Raw genomic sequence first — 23,428 nt, forward strand, 5'->3', positions numbered from 1 at the left:
TCCTGAAGTCTGTTACACAGTTCTCTTGGAAAGGTTATTGGTTTTGCTCAAAGAGAAAATTACCAGACACATGTTGTACTGACTCTATCAACCCTCTATAACTGTGCAGAGGTAGCTATCACTGAGTGAAGAGTGCTCCTTCCATATTACACGTCATTAATACGTTGTCCGTAACAACATGAACCACCTTGAAAATGTGAGTGTATTTTACACACAAAACCACACACCACATACATATAGGTTATACAGAATTCACATTCTGTCGTATTTTGCCAATTTCTAAAAACACATTCCAAAAAACAGGTTAAGAAGATTTGAAATGAACAGCGGGTTTAAGTCATTCATGTCAAAACACTATCTTTTACCATGGCAGCATCAAAGAGCTTTCCTTATACTAAAGATCTGCTGTCTGAATTTGCTGTGCTATTCTAGCTAATACGTCCTTATTTTCAGCTACTGTTATCCACAGTTAGATGACTACAGCTACACATCTGCATTCTGGAAATGTATCTCTCTACTTACCATATTAGTAGTGAGACACAATTAAACTAGACTCAATTAGGCTAAAAATCCAACTGTGTCCCCAAAGAACTATATTGAGTTGTAAAAGCGACTTCTCTGGCTTCTCTTTAATCCAACCTTTATTAAAAAAAGCATAGCTCTGCATAGGAGAAACTCTTTTTTCTCTTGAATGAAGTACTAGCAAAAACCCCATCTTCAGTGGAAAGAGGCACTATAGATTTTACACAGATCTACAGACTTATTTGCTCCTGTACAAAAAACTGGTTCCTTTCAATTCGTAAGATATGTCAATTTAGTTTAACTGCCCATTAAAAATAGCATGGTCTACGTAACATGGCATTGCTGGCATTCCACCTTAATAGACTTACTCAAAACTGCAGGTCTTTGGACTAGAAGCCCTGCTGCTAGTGAAGCTATGAGTTTCAGAAGATTTTTTTTTTAACACAATACCTTACAAGCATGCATGCATGCCTGATGTGTTCCTATTAATCTTAGTAAATAAATATTAATGAGACCAAATGTTGCCACACCTTATACCCTTTCTTTGACTAGAGTAGGTTTAGCTTGTCTTTGTTCCTACGTGTGATAGAAAATGTTAACCTGTATTATTCTAGAAATTAAGATCATCTCTCTCATTTGATCAGAAATCCTCTTGGTTTTTTTTAATATGGAAAAAATAAACAGTATTTTCATTATTCAATACTTTGCAAAGTAATCAGGCACAAAATGTTGCTTTTATATATTAACGAATACAACAGTGTCCTACTCACATCTGCATTAGGCCAGAGCTCTTTTATAACATTTTCTATCCTGTTCACCACTTCCATCCGCATTCTCTCTTCTTCAGGTCTGGGAGACATATACTTATAAAAGTCAATTATTTCTTCATGAAGACTAAGAAAGAAAAAAAAAAAAAGAAAAAAGTTAGGAAAAACCCACAGGAGAATGAAATAGTAACTACTCTAATCAAACAGGCTTTTTAAGCTCCTAGTTACCTATTTAGTTAAGGGGCAATTTAAGAGTAGCATGCAATTAAAAAAAAAAAATCCAGATTCACAACACTTACTAACATTAGTTTCATGTTAGTTTCTTATGCCATAGGTCAGTATTGCACTGCATTTGCTAAAAGTATTGAAGCAAATCTAAATCCAAGCGCCTTCAATTCACACTGAAAGTCACACTCTGTATTTTAATGCCAGTGTAACGCATAAATGGTTCAGTCTTCAACTATGAACGTAGCTGTAAGCTCCAAGTACACACTGCGCAAAAATTTCAACAGGAGGTTTTCAGCCAGCACTTCCTAGTCACCCCGTTGGCACCAGCTAGGGAGTTCCAGGCATCAGCCTGTATTCAGTACCAGGGTTTTAAAAAGTTGATAGTAATTGTGCCAGTACTAGACTTAGAAAAACCGCTTCTTTTACTGATAGAGAAGACACATAAACTAAATACGCACTCTCTCCCCATAACAAGAAAATAAGTAGTACATACGCAGCAGTGGTGGCTCAAAAGAATAAGTGATTGACAGACAGTTAAGCCATATATTTGACAGTTTACCATATTACATGTGCTTCTCAGTCAGTTATGTTTAGACTGCCTATGATAAGAGCTGAAATAAAAATGTCTTCATACAGTGCCACAAATTTCTATGCTTCTGTAATATCATAAACACATCATCATCTTGACTAACAATGTATTTAAAAAAAAGACATGACCCTTTAATTCCAGCCACAGAGTAGCTAAATTAATTTCATTTGTTTCCTGCAATGACCATTACAGTAACAGTTAGTTTTTTTTTTTAAATGTATTGTTTCTAGTTACCAAGCTCAACTGCATCTCTCCTTAAAGCTCTGAGGGACCATCAGAAGAGAGGAATTCATTAAGAGCAAGCCCTTAGATGAGATGTGAAATCTAATACTTCCCCACTGCACACACGCGTAAATAAATCAAATGTTAATAACTGGAAGTTGTATACAGGTGTTAACAAAACAGATTAAAATATCTGAAAGTTGTATTTAACAGAGGCATGGTAGGGGCAGAACTCAAACCATCTGTGTTATGTTCTTCGATACTGCAGCATTATGAACTACACAAGCTTCTTTCTCTCAGAGACAGAGGAATAAAATATTTACATTACTTTTCACCACGCATTTATTGGAATTTCCCACATGCATGGTTCAGGGAATAGTCATAAAAGCCTAGCAACTTGTGGTGGCCATCACCACAGCTCTCTATAGCTAACGCAAAGAAGAAAACTCCTCTGACAGAGTTCCTCCAAAGGGAAGATCCAAACAGATAACCAATTTAGCTGTTCTAAAGCAACCTTTGAAGAAGCTTCCCTCCCTCTGACATCTACAGAGGGAGCCTTACAAACACTTAAACTAAAAACTAAACCAAACCAAAACCCCCCCCCCCCCCCCGCAAAGATCTCCTGCAAAAATGGAAGATGCCGTCTCCCTCCTCTCGCCCCCTTACTGCCACACTGGCACCAAACCCTGTTCATGCACATCATCTCAGGTACCACAAGGATGTTCTGAACAATGTCACTGCAATATTCATACTGATAAATGCTGTTTTCTGCATTTATTTTGACATCACTAGGAAATTTCTTACCTCCTCCTGCGGCTGCTTTCCTGCTTTTCCTTGGAAGCTTACAACCTGGGGTAAGCTTACAACCTGCACATTCCAAACCACCACTGCCATCCCTTACACGGGCACTGACTCCTCTGCCTTTGGCTTTTCAGCCATCTCCTGTTCTTCTATTCTTCACCGCTATTCAATGTGTTGGCACTTAAACCTTCTTACAGCTATCCTCCCATTGCAAGTATTGAATTCAGGTGAGAAGTACACGATAAAGGACAAGTTGAACACTCCAACAACCAAATTCACTCTCCCCACTGCCAGTCACACATACTGAATTACTAAATTAGTCTCCAAGTGCTTGACCATTAATGTAGCATTCAAAAACAAGAGCAACAAGGAAAACAGGCAAAAACATGATTATCAAACTCTAGAAAACACAAATTATTTTTCAGCTATAATCTGGTGAACCAGCTTAGAGGAAGACCTGGGAGTCAGCCCAAGGCTTCCTATCATGTCTGGCAAACTCTTTACTTTCTTTGCAGCCTACATTGTGGGGAACTGATCATGCAACCCAGCCCCATTTCTGCCTCTGCTCCTCTGGACTAGCTGGAACAGACTGGTTACATCCACAAGGCACAAGATTTGCCCCAGAGCAACATTTTTAGTAATGTGAGATTGAGTGCACGCAGGCACTGCATGCCATGAGGAGCAGCACCACATTGTCTGAGGGCAGTTAACAGCACAAGACGTGCTGGGATAATACCGAGGGACTATCCCTGGGGAGAAATTAATGTATGGCACAGCACAAATCCATACTGCCCATCATCAGTGGGCCCAGCTGCTCCTGGGCTTCTGCTTTACGGGAGTTAATTGTTCCCCTGCCCCATAAGGGAACTTTGAAAGAACAAGGCAATCAGAAATGAGGTCCCCAAAGTGCACAAAGGGCCAAGCCATACAGACACTGGAGTTCTCAGGGCACTTGTCTTTATTAACTTCACTGACACTCTTAATCGAGATAATTACATCAATTGGTGCATTCTTTAGAAGCACATAAAATAATGATGCACTGTCAGAACCAGATGTATTTCTTTTTCTAAACATAAATAACATATGTCTGCATCTCTTTAAATGGGATCCTTCTTATTCTTAGGTGATCATGTAAAGCTTTATGGCAAAATAAAAAATTAAGCAGCATGCAAACACACAGAAACTTACATTACACATGCACTGATTGTTACTAAACAATGCAGATGTATGAAAAATGGAAATTGAACTTTCTCAACGATAGAAGAAAGGCTTAAAGACTACTAGAGAAAGTTCCCATCAGCACACCAGTTGGAAATACTACAGACATATCTGTGTTTTATCTGCTGCAAGACTCCATGCTGCTAGGATTGCCTGTGCTGCACAGAGCCACAGTACGCAGAAGGCAGGCAGAAGCTGTAAAGGCTCACGACTACACCTGGAACCGTGTTTCCTTGCCCAATAATGGCTGCTGCCAAGAAATAAGGGAATGATTGATTAAAGCCAAGACAAACAGAAGTAGCCACATGCAGATTTCGGAGCAGTACAACATGACTTAGAGGCGTGACTCCAATTAATGTGGAGTTAACTCAAGCTGTATTGAAAATTAAAACTCAAGGTTATTCACTGTCTTAATCAACATCTATTATAGTCACTGTTTTTTCAAAACAATTTGTTTGGATTAATGGAGCCTGTTTACAAGAGTCTCTAGTGGAATTTTGTATCTTTAGCTGAAATGAACATCAAAGAGACTGAGATGTTATTTTTGGCATCATAACAGTATTTTATTATTTACTGCCATTACATTCATTAGTTATTTTAGATAAAAGTCCTTAAAAGGAGACTTATTTTTAGAAGGAAATTACGTTGTAATAAACCTGATTTCACTATGCAGAGATATTTCATTTGGCTTTATAGTTATACTGAAGCATACCAACACCCAAGACCTACTTAGGATGCACGGAGAGAGCTCTCTGCAATGCATATGAGCATTAGTTTACTGTTTTTATTATAGTAAATAGCAGTAAACAAGTGGGTCTTTGTCCTGTACTTCAGGAAATCTTAACACTTGGGGAAAAAAAAAAATAAAACAGGCTCTTACACCTTCTCCGAGTATGTTTTAAAACAAAGTACTAGTGGCATCACAGTGTGTTTTCAAGCCTGGTAATCTGATTCCATCAGAATTTCACAGACAGAATAGAATTATAGAGAAGAGAAGCCACTAAATTTAGTGGATTGTAGTGTCTGTTATGTTTACCTGACAGAGATAGTGATGCATCATTAAAAAAAAAAAATTATGGCTGCAGAAGTTGTGATCACAAGGACTTCCCACCATAACATCGCTGAATAGCACCACAAGGAACCCAAGTCTGCCAGACTCAAGCCATTTAGGTAAAAAGCCACAGCTTTTGTGCAGATACAAGTACCACCGAACACAGTGCATTACATTCCTTTCTTAGTTTGATCACATCTTACTTTATTTTCTAGCACAACTTGTGGACTCTAAATGTGCAACTCAGGATTCTCGAACTAGTTTACATACACCCAAGATGTTGTTATTTTGGAGTATGAATCCTACTGCACCTCTGGCAATCAATTGAAAAATAATACTGTATGAACAAAATGTTGTTTTATATGCATAGCACACAGACAGATACGTGGACAAGCACATATGCTTGACTGTACACTTCAGTTACTTGACACATAAAGCAGCACAACTTGCTATTGCCGCAAGTCCAGAACTGGAACCAAGAGTGATACTGGAAGGCATGTTACTTTATGAAACGTAACTGGAGATACAAGTTTCACTTCTCTGCACTAGGATCCCGATGCAGACTAAATGACCAGTCCACTGTGCTCACAGATTTCAGCAGCTTGGAGGAAGCCAGCCTGACACAACCAATGCCCAGCGCTCAGCAGCCACACCAGCGGCTGCCCAAAGTGGGACCATACCCTGGACCTTCCCTGCCTGCCCCGCACAGCTGAGAAACAGAGCGCAGCCCTGCTAAGCAGAGCAGCCAGTGAGAAAAAGATAATTCTGACTGGTTTTGCTTGATCACAGGATAGCAGTTAAATGTTGCCTTTGCGCGCCAACATGCAGTATTATAGTAACCACAGTAATAATTTTTAATTGAAAAATTTCCTGCTTTTGTCATTCTGGAATTGTGTTATACTTCCACTCTCCTCTGGCTCTTCTTCAGTCTTCATTCCACAGGACAAATTATGCAGGCATGCATGTTCTAATTTCTCTCATCAGGGTGCTACCCATAGGTTCTGCTCCAACTGTTAAAAATGACTGGGTTAAAAATTCTGCTCATCCATCCCAAAATGCTTCCTCTGCATTGGGCATATATATTTCTTTGCACGGGAAATGCTATTTGCAACACTACTGAAGATAATTTAAAACAATGGGTATTAACCATACACAAAAAATCATATAGTGCTCATGCACTACAATTTATGCTTTGGCAGGATTTTCTGAAGGAAGCTTCATTTTCAGAATGATGAAAATCTAAACTATTTAGAACCTCTGCGGATGGTGGGCAGAAGTAAGCAATGAACACACAGATGACTTTTGCCTTCCCAAACTCTTATGCTTTAAGAAGAATCACTTCTGACTTAAGAGTTTATTGATTTTATACCCACAGTTGGATGGGATATTTGCAATGTACCCCTGTAACACTAAATAAGCTTTTGGTATTTGAGTTTTCTTTGGATGAATAATTCCCAGAGGACAGTGTTTAGTTGCCCCTACCATCTTAAGTCTCCTCTGGAGAAAAAAAAATAAAAAACAAAGGCAACACAGAGAAATATTGTAGAATTTCAGGTTTATAATTGTGTTCTGGGAAGAATGTGAACAAGGAGCCTGACGTATTTTAGCTTCTTGAAAGCATCAATACTTAAGAGTCCTTACTGCATCCATCCCTACACTCCCAAGAAGAAAGCTAGCATTGCACAGGAGAAGAGAGAATAACTTCAATTTGAAGCTTCCCAAGGTGTTTTACTAAGAAAAAGATGGTACTGGTTTTGCAACTGTAAAAAAAAAAAAAAAAAAAGACTTATGGCAGGAAATTCTGATCCTTCGGAAGTTTCATGAACTAAACAAAGCTCTTCCCTCTCCCACCTGCAACCTACTTGGTCCTGAAGTGCTTTTGAACAAAATCGTAACTAAGGTAAAGGAATGACACAGAGAGCCCAATCCTTCCACTCCCCCTCACAACTGTATTTATTTTTTGTTTAATATTTATTTTAAAAGCAACACTGACACTCTACAAGATGGGGAATCCAACAGCTTCCCAAATTAGCTTTCAATTTTAACATTGATATCCTATGAAATTAATAAAGTAATTTCTAGATTACTACTACTATCTACATGTGTTGAATAACGAAGCAGGAACAACAGCAGACACTGTAAACATCACAAATTATTTTCCCACCTACAAACTCAAGCAAAGCCAAACATTAGAGTAGTGAAGGGACCTGTAAATATGAAGCATTTGCTGACGTCCTCTCCCTACCACCTGGGCCTTTGTAGCAGACAAATTCTTTTAATATTTGCTGGTTTAAGCTACCGAAAAAACACCTAACTGCATCTGCAGGTGATTTAATAGGCAGTTAAGTTTCATGGTGACTAATACAGCAGTCCGCATAGGAAACTAAAATTGTGCATAATAAAGTAAACAATTTTCAAAAGCCTCAGAGACTTTGACCATCGCTTTTTGTAACCTTAGTTATGGAACCATATCAGTATATTAGAGGTTACATAGTAACTGTATTTTGAGCCACATATGCCCTATGGGAGCTTTAAAATAAAACATCCCAAAAGATGTTTGTATTGATAACCTGACAAAACCAGGAAAGCTGAAGGAGTTGGGGTTTTGATATCACACATTTTTCCTCAGCTCAGTTCACCTGTTTGAAATACAGCTTCACAGACCATCTTTTCACAGTTTACCTAAAAACAGACATGCAGAAAAAACAGGTATTCCACTGCCATATGATTATTAAACATCACTAAAAATCAGGATATCTACTGCATAAACAATTTCCTACGGTGCACATGGAGAATTTCACTTTGCAGAGAGCTAGGCAAATAAGATTTATCTCTGTCCCCTTCCATTATAGCCCAGGTGTTTGTACCACACCCCGGCGTCCCAGCGACAAGGTATGTTATAACAGGATTGCACAAGCCTCCCTAATCCATCTAAGGCAAGCTAGCCAAGTTAAATCCCACCACCTTCATCAGTTCAGCTAAAGCAGCCAACTTCTCCTAAACATAGCGGGGAGCCCGAAGAGGACCCCTCGAGGATGGCAGCAGCAGTCACTTCCACCCAGATGTCAAGGGGCAAAAACAGGCCAGCGGAAGAAACACCTTCAACTGGCATACGTACCTCCAGAAGACCACCTCCAGCAACCAAGTGATATTTGAGTAGCTTTCAGTATTTACCCAAGAACAGCTTGACCTTTCTGACTAGCATTTGTCATCTGCTGAGTAATTCACAGAATTGCCTTTTAGGACTGAGGGAGGGCAAAATTTTCACAAACATGTAAATGATTCAGGAATCCATATCCTGTTTTCAGGACTAATGTCTTTTGGGATTAATTTAATCACTCTGATATTGAGTTTGAAAACACTTTTTCTGAATGGAGTTAGTTTGTTCCCTTCAACAATTTATGGTGGACTGATCAAGCATGTTTCTTCAAATGCTGTGGAGTAAAAAAAGATGCTACTAAATTTACAAGACCTATGATTTCTATCCTGTGTAAATATTTGAAAGCATATAGCACAGTCCCTTCTTTCTTCCTCCCAATCAACACCCATACTCCCAAACCCCTCAAATTAATGTAGTTTTTTATTTATGTTCTGGATTTAACATTAACTTATGGGTTTAACTGCATCATAAAAGGCACTAAAATAGCACTGCCTTATGGAAACAGTCAAAGTATAGTAAAGACGTATTAAAACACAGGAGAAAGAAGCAATGTGGGCAGTTCTTTTTGATTATTTAAATTGTTATCTCGGTCTTTTCAGTCTTATTTATTTTATAGATTCTGTGCTTCAATCAGGATGAATGTTGCTTTCTTTAAACTGATTCAAGTTATTTGTAATTAAAACTCCCAAGCACATTCTTTACTGAAGAAGTAATGTAAGAGACTCTTTCTTCCTATCAAGGTAGAAGTGAGCATTTTTTGTCTGTTTATAAATTATAATTTGTCCTTTGTCTTCCTAAAATACATTCAAATGTACTAGAATTTTTCCTACAGAAATTTGTCTTTTAAGAAGAAAAAAATCCTACTGAACTTTAATTATAAATCAGATGCTTGAATTAGTCCTACCAATAAGCAAGCTGAAGTATAACTCTGCAACTGACCCACTGGCTTTTAAACTCACCCCATATGCATACTCAGTCTTGCTCTCTACTTTTACAGCATTTTACAGCAAAAACATCAAATGCCAACTGGAAAGACCGTTTTGAGAAGTACCCTTACTTCCCATTGCTTTTTTTTTTTTTAATCATACTGTACATAAAAACAATCTAGCTGAATCACTACATGTGTGGGAATAGCCGCCTGTTTCTTCCCTGGGAAGTATGTACGTATTGTCCCTCCTTCCCATCTCTGTAAGCAAGTGCTATGAGAGTCTGCTGCTTCTTTTCTCCCAGGCAATGGGTTGCCAAAGTAAGGCATGTGTTTCGCTAAGAGAGGAGTGAAAAAAAAAAAATTTAAAATAAACTGCTACCTCAAGTGAGCTGAAAGAAAAAGTACTAACAAAAGAACAAGATGAAGCAGGAGAGAAAGATTTTGTGCAGGCAAAACAAAGTGGGAAGAGCAGAGATGGGAAATAGCTGTTTTATTTCATAATGACAAAAAGGCTTCAGCTCTAGTAAAATCTAATTATCTTGAAACACACCAGTAATTCCAACATCTCCTATAAAATACTAACACAAGATTTTTCTTTAGCTCACTTTTAGAAAAGTATTAGTCTGTTGGGACAGTTACATATACAGACCAGCTATGCAGTTTGCAACCTCATAATTTAAAATACAGATACATATTTTTAAAAGCCTTTAAGTTTAAAGTACAACTGTTACCATGTACTTCACACATTCTGTGATTACAACTTGAGGTCAATTTCCAAGCAGCTAAAACCACAGAGAAGTTAAAGGTATCTATTTCCTATAAGTGGGGAATTAGTAATTCCTCAGCCTGCCAATTCAGCTTGTTTAACTGGGTCTCACTCAAGAAGACCAAACAACAGTTTATAAGTTTTTTTAAACAAGAGCTTAACAAGAAGTAAAAGTAACTGTCAGTATCAGTAGTAGTTCAATTTATATTAGCTGAACTTTCCCAGTAATGTTTGGGTTTGAGTTGGGATTGTAACAAAAGCTATAGCCAGCAAACCCCTGCAATGCTTGCCAGTAGGTCTGACCCCCTTCTGCACCAGCACAGCAGGTAGGAGAAGGGAGTTAAAAAAAAAAAAAAAGTGTATTAGATCAGTTTTGCAAATATCACCAGTGATGTTACTATGAAACCAGAACAGAGGGATAGAGCAGGTCAGCTAGTACATCTTTTTGTCTGTCTTCATAAAGACAGGCTAGCAAAACGGTTCTTTATACATCACTAGTATATTGCTACTATTTTGTTAGTGTAGTAAATATTATCACATAAACAAATAATCTGTGACCTGCCAATAAATGACATCGCATGCTATCTGGGCAGAGGCGAGACTAACACACGCCCTGCAGGCTGACAAGCACTTCCGATGGATAATGTGTGCTTGAAAAAAAAAAATCTCCATCTGAAGACTCTGACTGGAGCTAAAAAACTCGCAACACAGATCTTTGTGACCACGTAAACAGCTGCGTGTGCAGCAGGTCACCCAACATGAAGCCAGGCAAGCCTCACACAGGGCTCAAAACAGGGTTTTCTGACACAGAAGAGAGTGGAGAAAAGCCCTCTACTTTCACACATACAGAGGGTTCTGCCTGGCAAATATTCTTCTTGTTTATGACTTGATAAATTATTTGACTTGAAAGATTAGTTAAATGAAAGGAAGGAGAGCAATGTAATTATTAACTCCCATCTCCTTCCATCAGAGTTGATTTAAACTTTCAAACATACACCCCACATAAGCCCACACCAGTTCTTAAGAAGGAAGAGAGACACTACCACAATCCCAGGCTTATGCTGTTCATCTCAAAGCCAAGTCAAAAAGTAGTTTAAAGCCCAAGTTCCTGCTGGCAGCTGGTACTGCTTACACACTTGTCCCTGCAAATTAGTAACACACACCCAAGAGCGCACTGTGCTAACTCCAGAAAGCCACCTCGCGTCCATCTATGCAGCAAGGCTGCTTTTCAGCTGCTAAGTAGGCAGAAGAACCAAGAATAGAATAAAACTCTAAACACCTCTGCTTCAGTAAGACATTAGATAAAACTTAATAACAGTGGTGGTTTAACCCCAGCCGGCAACTAAGCACCACGCAGCCGCTCACTCACCTCCCTCACAGTGGGAGGGGGGAGAACCAGAAGGGTAAAAGTGAGAAAACTCGTTGGCTGAGATAAAGGCAGTTTAACAGGTAAAGCAAAAGCCACACACGCAAGCAAAGCAAAACAAGGAATTCATTCACCACTTCTCATGGGCAGGCAGGTGTTGAGCCATCCCCAGGAAAGCAGGGCTCCATCACGCCTAAGGGTTACTTGGGAAGACAATCACTCCAAACATCCCTCCCTCCCTTCCTTCTTCTTCCCCCAGCTTTATATGCTGAGCATGACGTCCTATAGTCTGGAATATCCCTTGGGTCAGTTGGGGTCAGCTGTCCCGGCTGTGTCCCCTCTCAACGCCTTGTGCCCCCCCAGCCTACTCACTGGTGGGGTGAGGAGCAGAAAAGGCCTTGGCTCTGTGTAAGCACTGCTCAGCAGTAACGAAAACATCCCTGTATTATCAACACTGTTTTCAGCACCAATACAAAACATAGCCCCACATTAGCTACTATGACGAAAATTAACTCTATCCCAGCCAAAACCAGCACAATAATATATATTAATAAAACAATTTAAGTCCGACAACTAGCCACAGTTGCAGTTTGTTAATACCTTTTCAGCTCCAGCATAAGAACATTTTCAAATTAAATCTGAAGTGCCAGTATGCCACCTGGACAGTCAATGCAGATTCCTAAAGCTTTCCAACATTTTCTAACACGCACAGTTTTGGGTGGGGTTTTTTTTTGAGAGAGAAGGGAATTTAGCGTTTTAGAACATTCAAGGAATACGAAAGTAAGCCACAAGTCACTTTGTTCGCATCTCCTATATTAGAAGTATTCAGAACTTCTTATGAAAAGAATTGAAGTTAGCAATTACTATTAAAACCACAAGGTTTTAAGTTTGTATGTTAAATTTATATTCTTCAAGCAAAATGGACAGTGACCCCAACTTACCTGTTTAGCACATGTTCAGAACCAGCTTATCACCCATTTATTACTTGTTACTGCACTTTGGTGGCACTCTGCTACAATATTAATACAAGTTTAGATGTGCTGCTGTCATATCCACACAAAATTCAAATCCCAGAAGTAGTTCTCCCTCTCACTTCCAAATGCTCAAAAGTGACTGGAGTGGGTGCATTTTGAAGGAGGAGGAGGAAAATTGCACAATACTATGGCAAGGTACAAGGAACACTTCAGGTAACTTTTTACTTTGATGATTTGTTATCTTTACAGTAAGGGTATGCACAGTGAACTATGTTCAGATCAAACAACGCACTATTCATTTTGGGACTCATGATGCAGCAATATGCTCCCTTAAAGGTATATATTAGAAACTATTTGTTCATATTCTGTTTTGTTCTCTTGTGCTCAGATACTCCCACTTGGAAAGGCAGGATGTCATAAGTACCAGAAAAACCATGGGCCAGGAGCAGTAGCACTCAACCTGCAAAGTATTTTGGAGAGTCACCAGCTTCCTTTTGCTCTGCTTATCACTCCAGGCCAGAAAGCTACAAATAATAACCATCAAAAAAGGACAATGCCTAAGCAAATCACGGAAAAATGTTTCCTGAGGTCACCTCTATTAGACCAGTGATAGAGATGCACGCTCAACAGCTTTGATGTCAGGAACTGGAAGAAACGCTTCCTCCGCCAATGTAGATGACCGCAATGTCTCATCCTTCAAAGTATCTGAAGAAGCTGGTCTCTGAGTAACCCTATGGATCAAATCACAGTTTTTGTCTTCTTATTTCCCCTGAAGCTTCAGCTGGTACATGTGTCAGAAAACTACCAATATAACCCTAGAAAATACTTTACTGAAATACTCTCCATGAGTCCAAAATCTTAAAATTCAGAGACACTAATGTATGCTGAAAGACGACTTATAAAAGATCTAACGCAACTACCTCAACTGCTGGGTTCTGCTTGGACGTAAGGACAAAAGAATCAGCACATGGTGAAAAAAAGGGACTTCAATGGTTTGAGAGTTAAAGCCTCACAGCTGACCCAGGCCTAGTATCATGTAGGTGAATGCTGGAACCCACTCTAAGATGGGATACCCCTGGCATGGCACACCTCCTCACACTGTCTGCATGTTGTACATTAACACATTTGGGCACAGTCTTCTGAAAAAAGTAGCAAATTGAGGGGCTGTGCAGAGGTCTCAGAAACCCACTCAAGATTTAGCCAACTCACTGACTGAAACCACTCTCTCAAAATAATTTCAATAATAATTTGAAGATTAAGCAAATGTGTCTAGTGTACCAAAAAAAGTGAGTAGAAGATGCAGCAGTGGAGACCAGCTATCGGAGAAGCATAAGAGGGTTGCTGTGAGTTCTACAAACCGCTGAATCAACCGTAACTAGAAAGAGCATGTTTCAGCATGCCTGAAGCAGGTACGCTTCAGAGAAGCTAAGGTTGAAGTGAACTATTCCAGCATATAATGTTCAGTGACTTAATGCCTACAGGCAAATACCACATTATACAAGAAATGAGAGAGGAAATTTGTTATTACACAGTTATTCTCTTCATTTGCTCCAAGGTGCTGTTATGCCCGGAGCTGACACTGCTACTCACTGCCATTGAAACATTACCTTTTACCATCTGTATATGCCCTGTCACATTTGGCCAAGTTGTAACATGAGCAGCTTCAGAAGGTCACTAGTTAATTCAAATTTAGATAGATTTTAGCAAAAAAAAAAAAAAAAAGGTTGCAACTGATGTATAATGTAATTACAAGACAGCAACAAAAGCAAGACAGTACTGTCCTTTCTGCTTAATCTCAAAAACTAGCCCATAAGAGGAAATCCAACAGCTCAATGAGGCAAACTTCTCTTCCACCTGATGTTGGAAGCACAGGTACATGTAAAGAAGCTGCTTACCTCAGATAACAAACTACCTCTTCAAGGCAAAAATCAACATGAAAATTTTCTCCTGTGAGTACCTGCCAAGTATGACTACTACAAGGAAAAATCCCCATGGATGAATGAGAGTAAGACACTGAGTCCAAAACACAACTGGAAGGCTAAGTAAATAGAAGATCCTCAAGCATGGGAGTTGAATCACCCAACTGAAGAAGAGTGTGACATAACAAAGCAAAAATTAAATAAAATAAACTACCAGGACCTCGTTTTTTCAGCCTGGCTCAATATTGACCCAAGACTGTGTAATTTGCAATCATGACCGTTATTCAGATCAAGATAGTTCCTTCACCTCACTATGTTTAACTCAATACTTTAACTGACAGTTGTGGAAAACTTGCTGACGAGGAGTACCTCTGAATACGTAAGAGATAAAGCCATTGTGCAAGATGCAAGTCCAGAGTAGAACTTCACACAATTTTCAAAAACGACATGCATACTTATTTTAGATTAAAGCCAAAATCTCATTGAGGGACAAGGGGGAGCAATGTAACGCACATAAAGGAGTATGCTTTTTGTAACAACCCCCTTGAAACGAAACAAACAAAAAACCCCAAACCAGAACAAAAAAACCTTTTGCTTTTTGTACTACATAAGAAAATATCAGCTGTTCCTCAAGTAACAGAGGAAGCGAATAGCTCTAAAATTAACACAATGAGACAAAAACTTAAGAAAAGAAGAAAGTTATGTTATCACATTTCCTCAGCCTAGATCAATCACAACATCAAGAGGTCAGGCAAGGCCAACAAGCTTTGATTAAGGACTCGCTATCTTCAGACTACACACTGACACATAACAGTAAGATCAACACCTTAGTGATCAGACTACAGAAGATATTCCTTAATGCTGTATTTTAGCGGTACTCTTACTCTAATTACAGTATGACATTATTATATGAAGGGCTTATCTATACTTGATACTTGTGACAGGTTAATGCAAGTTCTTTCAGATTTTACTGGGTCCATAAACAAAGTAATTGTAAGAAAGCATAAGACACTTTAAATGTGTGTACTTAAATCTACCTGGAAATAAATCTACACTGAGTGAAGATGATGAGCCAATGTTCCTACTCACCTACACACCTCTTCCTCTACTACCCTAATTTCCCTGATTTGGAAGTTTCTAGAGGACTTTAATGCTTGCATTTGCCCATTCTTATATCCTACTACTTGTAGAATCACAACACAATTTTCTCCATGCTGTCTAACTTTTTCAATATAGTGTTGGCTGTTTCTCCCTACTAAATCATGCCAACAAGATGGAAGAGTGGAGATGCACACTTACTTTGATCCTAAGCCTCTGCTTATCTGAGCCTCTTCTACCACTGTTTTCCAGTGAAAATCCTGTAAAATGCAATGCAAAAAAAACCTGCAAGAGGTATGCAATACAGTATGGTGACAGAGAATTCCACACCATGAAGCCTTCCCAAGCAACTGTAGCAAGACTGTGCCTCTTTAGCTGCACATTGCCTTTGAATAATTCAGATGTAGTTCTCATGCCATGGAGGACATTATGAGGCTGTCAGGCTGGTCTGGAATGAGGGCTGCCAAATAATCTTAATTGTTGCCATGGGAGGAAGAAAATTAACGGATATTGCTGATGTACCAGCATAAGACATCCTCAGACCCAGTCATGCAGCCACTTCATCCTCACACTGAGCTGATGTGCTAGAACTGCCCTGGAGCAGCTGCCTCCTACCTGCGACCTACCCTCAGAGCTTCGCGGCCCTACAGGCGGCCATGGTACGCAATCAGCTCGTGGGCTGTGCTGCTCAGTCTCGCACAAATTTTATGACACAGCTTTAAGGGTCAGAAAGATAACCATCAGGAACAACTTGTATCAAAAAGACCTGTACTAAATGCAGCAATACTAATACACTAATTGCACGATTACGATACAACACATGAGTCTCACCAATACAAAGTTATTAAAAAGATTTCAACAGGCTCTAGAGATCTGTAGGAGAGGGGGTTTTGTACAAACTTACAAACAAGAGTTCCGCTGCCTCGATCCACATCTATCTCTTCCTTTGACATCATAAGTTCATAGTATTCCTGGAGAAAATTCCTGCTGTGTTATCTATTGTAGGTTGAAGTTACAAAATCGTTAAAGTTCAAATTGCTCCTTCTGTAAATCTATTTGCAGCCTAACTGAAGCATGCATCCAGTTCACTAGTTTTCCTCTCTTTTTCTTGCTTACTGGAATATTTTCTTTATCCCCAATTTCTAGGCAAAGGGACAGAAAGCAATATTCAAATATGACAGACATCTTGAGCGCTCTTCGGCAGTTCACCCAAAAAGATAATTAAAAAAAAGAATGCTTTTAATTTAAGAAATCCCAGCATGTTCAAATAATGAATTAGCATGACAACTGCTCACTAAGAACAGCAATAGTATTTAATTTCTTATAATATGTATTATGCAAGATTTTCACTGGTTATGTTGCTATATCACTACCAGCACACACACTTTTCAACACAACACCTAAGCTGGCTCTAGACTGCTTTCCGCTACTGTTGTCGGTTCTGACATCCAGCAAAGACAGCGTCGGAACCTCTGTTTTACATCACATGCAACATAAAAAAACTTTGAAGCAACGGTCACCTCTTAAATTTTGGCATATACATTATTTTGGGAGCACATACCCCATACTCAGAGATATATTCTGCATCACCATATAATGAGGTCAATAAAAAGAAATATGAAGTATTTATATTATTGCCTATTTTGATAGTAAGGTTATGTACACAACTTCTCAAAACTACACTTCAAAGTTTTGCAAATTGCCAAAGTAAAAAACAGACCTCATACTCCAATTTCAAATAAGTGAAAAGAAAGTGCCCAGGAACAAAGTATAACAGCAAGACAGTTAAAAAAAAAAATTGAAGGAGAGAAAAAAGCAACAATATGCTTTCATGATACGGGTCTCCATCTGTTTGTGTTCCCTAGGACCCACAACATGATCTCAGGCTTCCTAAAATTGACCTTATACTAACAGTTTGCCAATTAAAAAATAAGAGCTACAACCCCAACATGGTTTAACACAATAGTAATAAAGATTCAGGGTGAGCAGATCCTCTTTTTTCAAATGCATACTGCTACAGAAAGCATATATCGGCTCTTGGGAATCGGCAAGCACACAAGAGGGAATGACATACTCTTCCGATTACTTAATATAGACATCTCTATCTACCAAAAAAAGTCTGCCAAACTTCTGTTCCTTATATAGCCACTCCAAGGTAAATAGGTGTCCAAGTCCCAAACAGAAGATAAGAACTGGAGAAAATAAAACAGTTCACAAGAATATATTCACATGCTGTTTCCTTGCACGTGTAGAAACCAGCAGGCCTCTGAAGTCCTCCTTAAATTGTTTATACGTAACATGCTGAAATGTTGGCATCATTCCAAAATTCTGCAAGCTCCAACAATATTGTTATATAATAACTACAGTATATTTCCTAAGGATTTCCTCAAACTGCCTTCAGTCCAACATCTTCATCCCTAGTAAACTTGTTTTTCTCTCCCAACCCCTCCAAAAGAAGTAATTTCTTACTACAGGAGGCTGTGGAGAAATATCTGATTTCACTTCCGTAAAACCCAGATGACCACCTTCAAGAGCTGCACAAGCTGTCACAAGGGTACTGCCAGAACTGTGCTGTGGCATGACTCAGGACGAGACAGAGAGCGACAGTGGATCTTATCAGACGGATACAAGAAAAGGATTTGCACTCGAGTCACATCCTTGCACTTCTACCTTACAGCTTACATATGCAGCTACAGAGTAAGGAGAGAGTACTGTTTTAAGAGGCTTTTTCAGGAAGCAAGAAGATTTGTGTCTATGGATTTTTCCTGAATAATTCATTTTTACACATGACGTACATAGTGAATTCAACTGCAACCTATGTTTCAATGTACATGTCTTCACTAAATCCAAAACGCATGCAACTACTCTAACAGAAGATACGTTAAGAAGGCACGCACACACCTTGTTGTTTCACCAGAAATCAGAAGTCTGTGCACAAAAGTGCTTGTTTCACTTATGTGAAACATTTGTATGTATGGAATAACGCAACAGCAAATCAAGCACCACCCATGCATTTGATTTACACACTTCAGAGTACATGATGAAAAACAACACAATTGATTAGGATTTTATCAGATTTCCCCCAGTTAGGCACTCAGTCTGGCTACATGTTTTGCTGCAGATACACATACTTGCTCTGCTCACACTACACTCAGCTCTTTCTGTTCATGCTCCAACCCACACAGAAATCACGCTACTGTGGCTGACACCATGCAAGGGCCTGAGCAAGTAAGAGCTGAAGAGACACAGGGTAAGTTATCTCAGGCAGACAGCTGCATTACTATAGCTACATGTCCTCTGGTGAGTTCAAAGCCTGCAGAGAATGAGCTTGCACCTGCCTTAATGCACTTAGCTTCTTTTAAAAAAGAGATTAAAAGACCTGAGAAGCTGACAAACTTCACGTGAAAAAAAACGTAATAGAATTCCTGTAGCAAAGACGTATGGCTTTAAGCTATTTTCTTCCTAAAGTAGTTATGATTTTATTTCATGGTATCCTCTGTAATCCTGGGCAACATGCTGGGAACCCTTAAATCAAATAAGCTGAAGCCTGCTCAATTCTGTGCCAACCAATTCAGCAGCCTGCAAGTGTGTGCATGTCCATGTGCACACCCCTCCTCTGGGGGTCAGAGGATTCTCTCCCTTTCATGGCAAAGTTTCCATCAGTACTTCAAAACAGTGTATATTGAATATTTAAAAATTCAGTGTTTTCTATTTAACCCAGGTTCCTCATCAGGAGTACTAATGACAGATTTTCCTGCTTAAAGTCACACATAATTGGGTCCTTGCCTTTGGCTGCAGATTTTTCTGAAAACTAACTAGCTCCCTACAGAGTCCCAAAATCCACATCTCCTACCCGGGAAGTGCATATGAACTGGACTCTTTCCTTTGGCACAAGAATCATAGAAACCTACAAGAAGACAGGCTGAACTTACGTGCAAGTCTTTATTTTTGGGTTATGTTACACTTAAGGCTTCTGGCTTAAGCAGTTCTTCTTGTGTCACCTTTTAGCTAGGCTCAATCTAAACTCACCAAAAGCTGTAAAACAGCCATTTCAGTATCCCAAATACTTTTTCTTCCTTTTTAACTGTGATACTACTAACATTATTTACCACTGCCCTTGGGACACAAACACACACACAGAGAATCCCCTCCAAAACCCCAACCCACACATCCTTCTACAGCCTCAAGTTTTGCTACCAAGTACCCTGTCAAGGCAAATCCAATTAAACTCTTTAAAGGTATGTCATGTGTTAACAGTAGCATCACACAAATACTGTAAAACTTTTTATTCATCTTCTGTGTTATCTGTTCTTTTTAGCACTACTGTCTGTTGACAAAGTCCCCAGAGGATGTAAGATATGCAAGCTGAATCCAACTGGTGCAAAGCAACTTCGAGGCAGCGCTAGACAATATATTTACAGTGATACTTCAGAAGTCACAAAGTTAAGAGTGCCAGAACAAAGTAGAGTACCTGTAATGCAAACACCCAATGCAACTTCTAATACAAACATTACATAGAACTGCGAGTCTGAAAACTTAGAATAAGGGAAAATATTAAAGATAGGCCAGAATATAATGTATACAATAGCACCATTAACTCTGTGGGAGTAAAAACTGGCCACTTGTTGAACGTCAGTATTTCAGCACTGGTGAATGTTAGCAAACATTATGCATATTTTCTAAGAAATTTATCTTGAAATCAAAAACAATACTGCTGTAGGTTATTTTTTAATTATGTCGTTATCTTTTTATATGTGTAAATAGCATCAACTAAGAAAGTATGTTTCTCAATAAAAATAAAAAACCTGAAAACACTCAAATATTTGACTGAACAAATACTTAGCTTTTAACCAAAATCTCTACTATTTCAACACGTTTACCTTACCTAAATCTTTAGACAGCTAGTTACACGCTGTTATGTGTTTACATAAACTGTCCAACTAGCTACAATTTATTGGACTGTTTTTCCAGACAGCTGATCAATATAACTGTGTATTCAGAGCTGGTTTTGCACAGCCATACACATAAGTGACAGCCTTGCACTGGAAATATGAATGCCACACGTCAGCTTTCAACTGTGTTTGCCAGCAAGTCAGGCCTAATCTTTCTGAAAATGGGAGTGTTCCACAACACTGTCTTATTCAAAAGACTCAAAATTTGAAGTGATTAACTGAACAAAATTACAGGATAGTATATAGGGAAAAGCATTGAGAGCCTTTACTATTTTTTCACAGTTCGCACTGAAACAATTAGGGAAGAAAAAGGTACCTGTTAACACGCAAATAATGCTGTAATAGAACTGCAGGTATCTTTTTTTCCCCAATAACTGTTAGAACTAGTCAACACAAATTTAGGAATTAATCTTGGAAATAATTACTTTAAAATATTTACCTTAGCAACAACCTCATTTGCTAGGTTACAAACCTCTCTATCCACCATTACTGGCCAGCGTCTCAAGACCCGAGATAGATGCCTTACAATTGACAGTTATTAGAAAGAAGCTTGTATGCAGGAGCGATGGCAGCACCTCAGTGCACACCACAGGCAGTTACACAGGAGGGGTCACGCAGCCTTGCCAGCAGCCAGTCGGTCACACCACAACTTCACAAGACCTAACCATTTTCTATACTTTCCTAAGAGGCTTCTAGCTCCTTTTAGAAATTGTTTTCACAATTTTTCATTCAAGATTCGTTAGCCTCTAAATACCTTTGGAATAAATAGCTTTTTAGAAGCAAACAACACACAGTTCTGTTATTTAGGAAAAGCAACGTAGGGGTGTATCTTAGAGACATTCTACCTTACTCTGCTTTGAACAAAGGAAAGAGCTAAAACAGAACCTGAGCTTCATGTAGGTACGTGCCACAAACCAGACAGTCAAGCCAAATGTAGACCAACGTATTTGAGTACTTTTTGATTCTAGTAAAAAAAAAAAGCCCACAATGTGCATCCACTTGGGAGTTTGAAACTGATTCAAAAATTCTACTCTAGCAACAGAGAGCACCTTGAATACTTCGGTACAGTTGTTGTTGTTGTTATTATTATTATTATTAATCTCTTGCTGAAGCTCACCCCTCCCCACCCCGTATCTTCAATACAGGGAAAAGGTTTATGGATTTACAAGACAGAGAGAGAGAAAGGCACTTCTAAAAATGTTCCTCAACCTTCAAGTAAATAAGTGACAAGCCAGAAGATAAACAGAGTCCAAAAACTAACTTAGAAAAGTTCAGTACTTGGTATGTTTTGCACACATTACTTTTAAGTCGTGTGAAGAAAGTTATGGAAGGTTCCAATCTATAGTGGCTACAGAACTTAAAATAGCACACTTCTGCAGTGTCATTTTATGAATTATTATAACCCCAGCAGTAAAGGTAACATTGGAGCTGGCAAGAAAATAGGGAACAAGAAGTGTTTAGGGAACAAGAAGAGTTTGTCTTCCAAAGCGACCAGCAAATTTGAAAAGTAATTTTGACAAATCTTACCGAACAGTGATTTCGGAAGGCAAAGAGTTCAATGCTTTCCAGTGGGAGGGGGCTGAAGGACCCTTAGGTACAAGTGGGGCACACAAAAACTGACACACCCAAATCATTACTGATTTCTAAAACAAGCTCTTCTCGGCCTTCAACTGTCACCATACACCTCTGCCATCTGAACCCTGGAACTAAGCCAAATTTGTTTGTAAAGGAACAGGATTGGAAAGGGTATTATACCTGCACACACCACACCAGAAATCCATACTTAACAAGTCAAATACACGTCAATGTGCTCTTGCCACAGGAAGGAGGTGTATGCTATGGGTCAAGGCAAAGGTTGTATTTTGAAAAGCATGAACTTTAAAAAAAAAAAAAAAAAAGCCCACACAAGTTACCAAATGGCTTTTATCCAGGGCATCACCCATATCAAAGCCATCCCCCTGTTTAAAAAAAGGGGGAAGGGAGGGCTCAAAACAGTTTTCAAGTAAACAGAAGATACACGCTTGCCTGCCCTCGATCTCTGTGGGCTCGTGCAACGCCAACCGATGACACCTAAGCTAACACAAAAAACATCGCGAACAAAATACTCAGATCAGCACACACGTTCCACAGTCAGAGATCCATGAAAACCATTAATAATCCTGTACTGAAATCCATAATGCTCTATACATGCATGCAAGCTCATTTCTGAGAGCAGGTGCCAGCATGTGAGCACCCCTTCTCTGTCAGGTCTTAGGAAACACGCTCCCCATATAATTACCTGATCTACGTGCTTTTTTTTAACAGGAGCAGATTATTATTTTTTTTAAGTTATAGCTCCTACTATGCATTTGTTCCACACGTAGCACAAAGCTTTAGAAGTGTGCTTGACAGTGGCTGCGGAGGGAGGCAGGCATGCAGGACCTGCACAGCTGACAGCCTGCTGTCCTCCTTCTTCCCCCCCAGCTCAGCCACCCTGAGCGACAGCCGAGGGGAAGCGCCCCATCCAGCCCCGCTGCATCTGCGTGAGCACCAACGGTATTAGACATCTCAACAACCACAAAAAAAGCCCCATAATAACGCAAAGCGAGCAGCAGGGTGACAGCGGAACACCAGCGTTTGCGGAGCAAGGCGCGTTACCGGGCGGGGAGCGTGTAACACGCCCCACGTGCACACGCGGTGACAGCCGAAGAGCCAGCGAGGAGCTCCCGTCCCCTGCGGATAGGCGTGCCCGCACCATTAGCATGCACACGGGCACCCGCGGCAGGCGCAGGCCCCCGCCACCAAACGCGTTTATTTCCCCCTCCCCGAGGAGTCGCCGCCACGGCCGGCCGCGCAGCCCAAGAGCAGCCCAGCCCAGCCCGACGCCG

General features: G+C 39.6%; 1 protein-coding gene across 1 annotated transcript in view; it reads right to left on the reverse strand.

Annotated features, from left to right (window-relative positions):
- Nucleotides 1-23,428, reverse strand: part of PAPD5 (PAP associated domain containing 5) — a 43,893-nt gene that overhangs the window by 19,223 nt on the left and 1,242 nt on the right. The window contains exons 2-3 of the mRNA XM_010585226.1: nt 23,199-23,389; nt 1,293-1,416 (exon numbers count right to left, since the gene is read on the reverse strand). Of these exons, the coding sequence (XP_010583528.1) occupies nt 1,293-1,416; nt 23,199-23,389 (315 nt within the window). The remainder of the gene's footprint in view (nt 1-1,292; nt 1,417-23,198; nt 23,390-23,428) is intronic.

Source organism: Haliaeetus leucocephalus, unplaced genomic scaffold, assembly GCF_000737465.1.
Source record: "Haliaeetus leucocephalus isolate CR32 unplaced genomic scaffold, Haliaeetus_leucocephalus-4.0 Scaffold92, whole genome shotgun sequence".
Classification (NCBI taxonomy): domain Eukaryota; kingdom Metazoa; phylum Chordata; class Aves; order Accipitriformes; family Accipitridae; genus Haliaeetus; species Haliaeetus leucocephalus.